This window comes from Phyllobates terribilis, unplaced genomic scaffold (assembly GCF_046119375.1).
Source record: "Phyllobates terribilis strain yellow unplaced genomic scaffold, ASM4611937v1 Scaffold_5142__1_contigs__length_53968, whole genome shotgun sequence".
NCBI classification, from domain to species: domain Eukaryota; kingdom Metazoa; phylum Chordata; class Amphibia; order Anura; family Dendrobatidae; genus Phyllobates; species Phyllobates terribilis.
In genome coordinates, this window is record NW_027367890.1 from 14295 (window position 1) to 24840 (window position 10546).

A 10546-nucleotide genomic window follows, 5' to 3' on the forward strand; every position below is an offset into this window, starting at 1 on the left:
TATGTGCCCCGAGATGCGCAATCGTGCCATGGTCCCTGGATACGGGTGTGACCGCGCCTCCAGTCCACACAACCGTGCCAATGTAGTCTTCTTTCCGGAACTTCGTGCACGTCCTTGTCCATGGATGAGTGAAAGCGTCGTGCCTTCTGCAACCCTTGCACGCCCGCACCTAGACATTGCGCACCTGCGCCTCTGCTGCCTCCGAGGACGACCCTGATTTGTTGTTTAACGTTGAAGAGGATGATCCGGGTCCGCCACTCGATGTTGAAGACAAGATAGATAATCCACGTGGTGATATCAAGCTGAGACAAAGCAACTACGTGCGTCCGAACTTTCCACCACTTAGATCTACGAAACCCCCAACACCCTTTCCTTGTCATGCTAAATTCTTGAAGGATCTATGCACGGTAAAGATGAAGAAAAAGCTAAAGGGGCAACATAAGGTTTCGTGTCGAGGACACCACAAGGCAAAGAAGAAAGAATGGTATGATAAGAGAGTAATGAAAAGACGAGGTGTCAAGTCTTTACTATGTGAGGATCAAGGAGAAATTTTTGGATGAGACGGCTCTTGAAGGGCCGAGTGTTGGATGATTTAGAGCTGGGAAGTCGAACCTACCACTTTAACAAAGGCACTGCTCGGGAGGCAACCCGAGATATGAGGTACTTTCTCCTTCTTTCACCCATCTTTTATCTTTGTTCTTTATTTAATAATAGGGACATTGTGTACTTCAAGTGTGGGGGAGAAAAATTATCTCACTGTGTTTGCATTCCATTAATTTTTTAGCTTATTTTTTATTTTAGTTTTGATTTTCGTGTGTCGGTTATCATATTTCCCCTATTTGTTACTTTGTGGACTCTTATAATGGTACATTGACTTTAAATCTCTTTAAAATGCTTTAGATGTTGATATTACAATTGCTTTATGATGATCATATGATTGATCAAATTTATTGACTTTGACTTGAGAATGTGGACTTTGATTAGGATGCATTAGGACCAATACTAAAATCGCATTTTAACCCTCTCATATCTAGTTTTATCATGCTATTCAAATTACCTTGCTTCCGTCTTTTTCACTATAAAAATGACATAAAAAGAGAATAAAAGGTGGGTGAGCCCCTAGCACAATAAGTCATAAGAGCATGCAATCTCCATGGTGTGAAAGATCACTTCGGGTTCGATCCTCCATGGTAACACGAAGAGTTTCATTGGTGGACTTGGACCGTAAAACGGACGGACCCGATACCTCAAATAGTGGTTTTAAAAAAAGTGAATAATTTAAGAAGATGAAAAGAAGTAAAAAAAGTCTACGTGGTATTTCTAGGGTTGAGTTGTGATTTTTTGTGTGCTTTTGATTGTGTTGAAACATATGATATCTTATCATTGATTATAAAGCATGTTAGAAAGGGAAGTTTTCATTTGTTTGATCTTGTATTATTATCCTTCATATGCCACTTGGACAGAGATAATTTTTGCATATTCTATAGATTCATTGTCGTGTGCTTGCAAATGACAAACATAGTTCAAGTTTGGGAAATTGTTGATAACATGCATTTTGGTTAGTTTACAGTCGGTTTGAGTCTTTTGAGTTTTTCTTTGTTTTGCTTTTATAGATTTTTGGTAGAGTCGGAGTCTACGTCTGTGCGTTGATAATTGCAGGTACTTTGGAGCTGAAGTGTTGATGATGACCACTACTATCATATTCTTCCATACTTCTTGAGACTGGTGTGCCTAATGGAGGAGTTAGTTCATTGCAGCTTACTCGAGGACGAGCAAGGTCTAAGTGTGGAGGAGTTTGATAGGCGATATCTTGCATAGCGCATCCAGTGGTTATTAGCGTCGTTTATAGGTGATTTGGCGATGGTTTGAGCTGTATTCTTGTAATCCGGACCATGTAGTGCAGAAGTTTTAGTCATGAGGATTACGAACATTTGAGGGAAGACGAAGAGAAGATTACAACAACAACAAAGGTGCGACCGCGCAGAAGAAGGTGCAACCGATCGGGGCAACATAGCCCAGGGTGCGACTGCGCCCATGGCATGCGCGACCGCGCAGCTATGCGCGTGAATTTGGGGCGATGGACTGGGCGCAACCGCGCCACTGCTGGGCTCGACCGCGCCACTGATGGGACGTGACTCTGTTTTGGGCTTCGCTTGCGGGATTTGCTTCGGGGCTTTGTTCCTTTCAAATAAAGTTCTAGGCTAGACTTTTAGTATTAGTATTTTCTTGTTTTAGAGTTGAACAAATAGGATATTAAGTATGAAATTTGCCACCTCTCCTCTCTTTCACTTTTCAATTTACATTCGAGAGAATTATATCACACTAGTTTTCTTTTTCTTTGTTCAACAGTTGAAGCCTTCAGATGATTTGGTTGTAGTAAGACTTTTACCTTAGTTCTGTTTCATAGTTGTATTATTTCATCCCTCTGTGCTCAATCATTTATTGAATCTAATTTATCTGTCTGGCCTGATCATTTAGGTAGATTTGATCTTTTTCATATTCCTAGGGTTTGATTATTTCTAGTTGAAAGGTCTTATCTTTGTGTAGCAAAGCAATGCATGATCTAGTTGGGATTGCTATTGTAGAGAGAGTTGTATGCATGTTAAATATCGACTGAAATCAATGGTACTGCATGCACCTATCTATTCTCGAGTTCATTGTTATTTTTTATTAAATCTTGATAGTTTTAGGATTATATCTTAGTAAGGGTTATTAGGACTAGTTGGACTAATAACTATATCAGAACAGGGATTAGGGCAACCATATGATATGAATTGATGAACTCGAATGTTAATAGTTGTCAATGATCAACCTATCTATCCGTTTTGTGGATGTTTGTTGAATGAAGTGTTTCTCATCATATTATTTACGATCAAGTTAGTTAATTTAGTTGCATTCCAACGCCCCTACCCTTGGTTACTTTCTAGCTTATCACATTAATTACACAAGAATTGATAAACTGACTCCTTGTGGTATTCGACCTTTATTCGTCTCTATATTATTGTAGAGTTGCTAGTTAGGAGTTTACTTTGATTGGGCACTAAGATAGTGACAGTTGACAAGTTTTAATATTTCAAGGACTTTCTCTATGTAAGGGATGCCCCTTAGAAGATGACCTGAAGATGTGTCGATGATGGAGAAGACAAAAATCTGATCCTAGTCCAAAACAGGGTTGTGTTCTACAGTCTGGGCTAAGCAATGTAATCATTGGGAAATCAAGAGGTAAATATATAGTATATATGATTCTCTAATGTTTGGGATTATATTAATTATACAGCACTCAAGTTAGGATAAGTGTAATTGAGTTATTGTGCCTATTGAAGTGGACACGCTGAGGCCTAGATGATGCCCTAGCTTGGATTCGACCTTGATGAACCTGGAAAAGGCATCTCCTTTGAACCCTCCATATAAAAGGCTTGCTAAAAGCTTGTCTATTTCATTTTAGTTAATTTCCACGCCGCTGCAAACCCTAAAATAAAAGAGAGAACTTTGAGGGGTTTTGTTGTGTCGATTCTCAAGTGTTGTTCGTGCTTCTTGTGTGAGGAAAATCAGTTGCTTTTGTGTTTGATTGTTGAAGATGGTGGTCTTCAACCTTGTGGTGGACCTGTAACGACTTTGTTGGAGGTGGCCGGTAGAGACAAAAACTCCAAAAAGCTCAATGGTGAAGGCTAGCCGGTGACATCAGTGGCGCTTGGTTTAGGAAGTTTTCTTATTCATTTGTGTTGCTTATGTTGTTATTTGATTTGGTATTTTGTGAGTGTTGTGCTTGTTTTGATGTCTCGCTAGTAAGAACTCTTTAATTACATAGTGGATTTGGTCTTCACCCTAAGACCCACAGACGTAGGAACGAAATCCTAAACTGTGTTACCAATTCTTGTGTTCTTGTATTTTTTACTGTTTTCTTATTTTATGATTGTTTGAATCACGACTTATCTTTCCAAGACTAAAATAAACTAATTTCTATTTACTAAACTAGTATAATATCGCGGTGATCTGAATCATCACAGGATCTCTAAAAATTTTCTAACAAAAACCACAAGACTTTTGACTTTGAAATCAAATTTGTTCACATAGTCCAACACATGTTTTTTTACACATTTCAGACATCAGTTGTTCACAAAATTAGAAACATGGGGCATGAAATGAAAGCCTCCATTACAAACCACAAATATTTACAAATTACAATCTACATGCTCATTCCTTTTCACTATATACAATTACAAACAACAACTCAAACTCATTTACATCTACAAACTGGTTCTTCTTTTTTCTCAATATTCCTTTCTCACAAAGAAAACAAAAATATTATTTTTTATTGGCGTAAGTAGGGACAAAGAGAAGACACATCAGATGTTGGTGCAGGCTGCAGCGACGTTGCCGGATCTTGGCTGCCGTAGTAGCTCTATCAATGTCTCCGCCTGTCCATTTCATACCAACAAAACATTATTATTATTAATATATTCAATTCTTACAAATTCATAATAATACCCATTCTCAGTTGCATTATTAATTCACTACCTAACACCTAAAACAATTCATTATGCTTATCCTCTTTCCTAATTTATTTCTTTACCCGCAAACGGCCAACCACAAAAATGTTTCTTCAAACCCTCCCACTTGCTCAATTATGTTAAATTCTTAATCAAATCATTAGTCTTTAAACTCTAATTAGAACACATCAATAATCAAAGTGCTTATATATCTTCTCGTACAATTTTGCTGGCCAATCAATAATAATAAGTCTGATATATCGAGATGAAACTTAAGTTGAAGCTAAAGTTATTAGTTTAATATTTGTTAGATGAAACTTTAAAAAAATATAACAAAAATTTACTACAAAAGTATAATTACTATAATGTTTTTATAATTAATAATAATTTGGGTAAATTTTGAAAGATAAATTTGTTAATTTTCTTAATGTTGGATTTGCAGACTAATAATTAAGATTTGTAAGTTACTTTAAATTTAAAACTAACTTAATATGAATTTATCTAACACTAAATACGAAGTTAAGAAAATTTTAGATTATTTTAAGCTTTTTAAAAGATTCATAGAATAGCCCATATGATTTCTCATATAACTAGTCCGATTATAAACCAGCGCTATAAACAGATTAGTTTTTTGCGCCAAATTCTATCCACCAACCAGAAATTCTAATAGTTTTTAATTGGTATTTTACTATTACTAAAAACAATAAAGTGCAAAAGTTGAAGAAAAAAGTTGTTACCTTCTTCCTCGCTCGGGTGGTGCCGGACTGAGAAAGGGCCACCAGCGGCGGAATCGCACCTTCACGCGCCACCAAGGTCCGATACAAAACGTTGTCATCACAGAGCTGCAAGAGTATGTCCGCCGCTAATTCCTTATGCCTCTGCGATCCAACTTCCACCAGCTCCACTAGCACCGGAATACCTCCTTCCTCCACCGCCGCCGCTCTGGCCTCGGGAACCGACGCAAGTAAACTCAGGACGTACGCCGATTTGTCCACCATATTCGATCCGAAATCAGACATCAATTCGATCAACGGCTTCATTATTCCCGCCTCTACTGCCCTCAATTTGTTCTCCGTTAGCGTGCACAGCGAGAAGAGTGCCGTGGATGCGTCTTTCTTCCCCCTGATTCCTCCGCTTTCTAGGAGGTTTACTAAAAGAGGAATCGCTCCAGATCTTCCGATTTCGACTTTGCAATCCTCGATCTGAGAGATCCGGAGTAAAGCGCAGGCCGCGTTCTCTTTCGCCGTTTCCGTTCCCGTTCGAAGAGCGCCGACCAGCGGCTTGATTGCACCGCAATCGACGATCAGATCTTTGTTTTCGTCACAGAGCGAAAGATTCAGTATAGCGGTGACACCGTACTCCTGAAGCTGGAGATCAGACGACGAAATTAGAGAAATCAAAGGCCCAATTGCGCCAGCCCTAGCGATTTTGACGCGATTCTCCTGCCTATTCTTAGCAAGGAGTCGTATTTCCATTGCCGCTTGCTTCTGATCGTCGATTGACGAGGAATCAAGGTCGGCGATTAGCTGGCGGATGAGGTCGTCACCGGAGTTAGCATCACCGGCCGCGCAAGATAGCCAAAGCTGCCGGGACTGTGTTGAGACGGTCGGAAACTCGCCAGATCGGTCGCTGTTACAGTCGCTAAAGGCGGATGAAGAGTCGTTGTGATTGGTGAGGCCACTGAAGGTGCGGTTCATATAGGTGAAGTTCGCCGGAGTAATCTCAGTCTCCATAGCCATAATAAGAATTAAGAACAGAGCAGAAACTTGTTCAAACACCTATGAGAACTCAACTCATTAGTAATTTAAATCCGGTGGTTGATGAAGGAAGAGACTGGGGAGGGTTTAGTTAAAGGAGGCAGATGAGTTGACACGTGGAAGAAGAAGATGGACTAAGGACAAAAGAGCCACGTGCGGGTGAGGGATTGACTGGGGTCAAGTATTAATTAAATCGAGTTACTTCTGTAATTAAACATTTCGGTAATGGAAAGGAATGGGGTTCGATACTTCGAGTGAGCAATTAAGAGAGGTGGATTTATTTCGTACATTGCCACGTGGGGGCTAAATCCTTAAATTAAACTGATTTTAATATACAAATGGAAGGACGATATAGTACTTGTATTTCCAGCTGTACAGATTAACTTTTTGGTGTTCAAATGCATGCACTCGGTTTGTCTATCAATTTCAGAGCCTTCATTAGTTGTCGTTTAGTATTCCCCATTTTCTTGGGACCAGATAAAAATTATAATTCCAGATAAAAATGACATTATAATGTATGTGGAGTGATCCAAACGTCATTTTTCTAAAAAACCTCATTATTTTTAAGAATGTTATTATAATTGATTGAAGCACATCACCATAATTTTACTTCAAAATTTAACCCATTCAGTAAAATACAATGAAGCATTACAAGTGTATGGTGAGCTATCCATGACTTCTGGGGTCAACAACTTGGTGAACCTTTCTATTTGCAGCGCTAGAATACTGACCTACGACACGGGCATGAGGAATAGAAGCTTCTCCACGCGCTAAGGCATTCACATTCTCCAGAAAGAACTGTTTTGGGAGCCTACCAACTACATTACCTTCCTCATTACCCTCTCTGTCTAAGAAGGCGAAATGAGGGATACCTTCAACACCAAACTCGTCAAGCTCCTGTTCCCACTTCGTGTTATCAACATTCAGCATTACAAAATTCACACGGTCTCTGAACATAACATAAGGTTAAGGAGATAGATAAACAAATGACAGACTTTTTTCAATATGACTCATCAAGAGACAGACAGAACCTGTACTGCTGCTCCACTCCATATAAATCTGGTGCTAATTCTCTACATACTTCACACCAATCTGCATAAAACTCCACAACTGTAGGTTTTCCATTCGAAAGAGCCTGTCCAGACAAAAATATAATGTATAAAGTCATGCACTTCAGCTGTTCAAAGTAAGGTAAGCAGTTCAAAATATGAGCCAAACCTCTTCATATGATAATGCAGAAGCAGAAAGGTCTTTCAAAGAAACACCAAAATCTAAACGTGTAGTAGCAAAAAGACCAACTGCGCCAAGGGATGAAAACAAGGCAATTCTCCTACTGAAATCTTTGTTAGGGAATTCAGTGTTTCCACTATTAGACGATGCTGAAACTTGGTCAGTATCTTCACTAGGGACAGCGGGCTCTATGGGAGGTGGTTTCTCCTGAAATTAGTACCAAAAGTTGGAGTATACCATAACAATCAAATGCAAATGTCATACATGATACATGGACAGATATGATCAAATGGCACAGTTTTTGTATAGACGAATTGGTATATTTTCATTCCCTTCCCTCAATTCTAAGGTTATTGCCCCTCAAAATCTTCAAACTTACAGATTTCGGAAATACAAAGATCAATTGCAAATATGTACAAAAAGAAATCGCATACTAAACCTAATGATGAAAGCAGTGCTCTGAAATCTACCGTATCGGGGGAATCGGAGCTGCAGTGGCAAGCAATGCTCTGAAATCTTCTTCTGCTGTGAATTTGGAGAAGAGAATCTGGGATATTGAATTGAGAGGGAAACACGAACTGTCGCGAACCATGGAAGGAAATAGAGGTGGGCGATACACAAGCCATTTGCGAATTGCGAACCCCAAACGAGCAATTTTAGAGTACTTGCATTTGACTTGTAAATGACGAAGGAGATGCAGAAAAAGACAGCGAGAGCAGTAGAATCCAGAAGAAGCAAGCACTTCAACGTTGCCAAGTAATCTGCGAGATCTTTTGGAAAACGGGTGGTCAAGCTCAATTGTCGAGCCTAACGACATGTTGGGCCTTTCAAGTAAAATGGGCCATTATCCGGCCCAATTTACGAATTTCTTACAAACTAAACTGGGATTATACAAAGGCCGTGATTTACTAATCAGTTATGGATGATATAGCACTTGGAATCTTTTTGATGTGGATAATTTACTTTGTAAAAATGTTTATTCGTGTCTTTTACGTCTAAAACAAAATTCAAATATTAATATAATGTATGATCAAGGGTAATTTCTTTAGAAATTTGATTTTAGGACTTGGAATTTAATTAAAATGTGAAAGAAAAAAGCTTAATAATAGAGATTGAGAAATAACTCAAAAACCTGATGAGAACCTTTGACTCCTATTGAGTCTAAGATAAAACTCACCACTACTTTTATATTAAGATCGCTTACTTATGTTTACAAAGGATTTTTTGCAATTCTCTCACTTATAACTTGCCAACTCTTCTTCGAAGACCTTTCTTACTAACACACTCTCTAAGCTCTCTTTTACAATGATCTATTTTCTCTGTGAATACTAGAAAATCAGCAACCTCACACAGGTTTTGATTTCTCCTATTTATAGACTACACTATAAGCTAGCTATTCATACAAGGTAAATTACAAAGGTGTCTAAATTCTTATTGGTCTACAAAAACTCCAATTTTGAATCTGTTGCACGGAGTTGACCAATTAATCACCGCGTGACACATAGCTAAGCTTGGCGCGCTTGAACACTTGTGGATAGGACTCCACGTGTACGGTGGATCTCGCTGCTTGCTCTGCAAGTTGCACTTGCATCCGCTTGGCATTTAAAACGTGTGTTTTACTAAAAAACACCCAAAGCACGTTATTTTTCGTTTTTCACTTCTGGATTATTTTCAGCTCGCTATCGCGCTTCTTCTCACATTGTGTTCTTCAACGTGACTATCTCGCTGGTTCAACGTCCTTCATAACTCTTCAGCGACATCTTAAAACTTCATAAATACTTTAAGCGGGACTTGTACAATATAAGCTTGACTCTTATATAGTCAATGAAATCTTGTAAACTCTGTATACCCATAAAATTTATTAACTACTAGTTTTATAATCATCAAAACTAAAAAAACTGAGTTAAATTAGATTTAGCTGAACTAACATACTAAGTATATAGCTTCACTAGACGAAAAGGTTTACAGCAAATACATGCATGTACACATATGGATTATAATAACCTAACGCCAATGCAAATTTTCTTCGCTATTACTAATTTATTTGGTGATCCTGCAAGATTTAGTTTGTTGGTTGAATGGTTGTTAATTGATTTGATTCAGTCAAAAAGCCGAAATGCATCAATTGTTGCTTTCTTCTACTTAATTAATCATGTAAAATACTGATGGGAGCGGCAACTAATTAATACCATTACGAAGGAAAGTAGAACGAACTTGCGGTTAACAAAATAAGCTACCGCTAATGTTGCATATATACTTTGCATGTACATGCACTCGAATTAAACCTCATAGGTGATTATTATATTCGTTCATGATATTGCCACAACCACCTACCGGTTGGTACCAACGAACAACTGCCGGACACGTAGCACTCATCACCAACGTGTTGCATCCATAAACGGCCACGTGTGCGATTGCAATGTGTCACTATTTAGTGCTAATGATATGGTTAATTTAAAGTATTAAGCCTCTTTAGTGAGTTCAAGGATACAGTAGGGCCCCAAATCCCAAAACCGGTGAGAATTTATGTTCGTTGGCGTAGAGCGACCAATATTGCATGCATCTGTACGTACGTAGATATGGGTACATGCAATTTGTATTGATATCGAAACGATATTTTAGCAGGTCTTCAAAAGTGGTCTTCCTTATAAAGATATAAAATTAAACAAGACTTTATATTGATATCGAAACAAAAAGTACTTTTGAAAATAATTGATTAGATTATGGTTTTGGATTAAAGATGTCGTTAATTAATTAATTGGTGGTTCCTTCTTTAACTCTGAACTTTGGTCCAAAATATATATATCATATATCATTTTAGTCCAAATTATTATAAAAGGGATGTAATATTTTTTAGAGCAGACTAACATTTTAGTAATTATAGCTTATCTTTATAATAGATTTTAATATATATAATATAAAATAGATATGAACAAATCAAATAAGAAATACTTTCACGAAAAATTTCGAATCTTGGAAACTAGATCTAGTGTTTATGTACGTTCTCTTTTTCATCGTTGTTGTTTTAACATGCAGCCTTCTATGATGGAATCAGTTGATTCTAAAAAC

General features: G+C 38.0%; 2 protein-coding genes across 2 annotated transcripts; both read right to left on the bottom strand.

Moving 5' to 3' along the window:
• Nucleotides 1-4346: 4346 nt before the first annotated feature.
• On the bottom strand, nucleotides 4347-6223 carry LOC141249790 (uncharacterized). The gene is made up of 2 exons (XM_073669800.1): nucleotides 5228-6223; nucleotides 4347-4418 (listed from the first exon to the last, which is right to left on the bottom strand). Exons 1-2 carry the CDS (start codon nucleotides 6221-6223, stop codon nucleotides 4347-4349), a joined length of 1068 nt encoding a protein of 355 aa, XP_073525901.1.
• Nucleotides 6224-6913: 690 nt separating this feature from the next.
• Nucleotides 6914-7750, bottom strand: LOC141249791 (uncharacterized). The gene is made up of 4 exons (XM_073669801.1): nucleotides 7742-7750; nucleotides 7466-7684; nucleotides 7279-7382; nucleotides 6914-7196 (listed from the first exon to the last, which is right to left on the bottom strand). The coding sequence occupies exons 1-4, from the start codon at nucleotides 7748-7750 to the stop codon at nucleotides 6914-6916; spliced, it is 615 nt and encodes a 204-aa protein (XP_073525902.1).
• Nucleotides 7751-10546: the final 2796 nt, after the last annotated feature.

Coding starts and splice junctions, on each gene's coding strand:
- LOC141249790 (XM_073669800.1), bottom strand. CDS start 6,223: ATGGAGACTGAGATTACTCCGGCGAACTTCACCTATATGAACCGCACC. Junction 4,419..5,227: donor CCACCCGAGCGAGGAAGAAG/GTAACAACTTTT, acceptor TGAAATGGACAG/GCGGAGACATTGATAGAGCT.
- LOC141249791 (XM_073669801.1), bottom strand. Junction 7,383..7,465: donor CTGCATTATCATATGAAGAG/GTTTGGCTCATA, acceptor TTGTCTGGACAG/GCTCTTTCGAATGGAAAACC. Junction 7,197..7,278: donor GGAGTGGAGCAGCAGTACAG/GTTCTGTCTGTC, acceptor TGTTATGTTCAG/AGACCGTGTGAATTTTGTAA.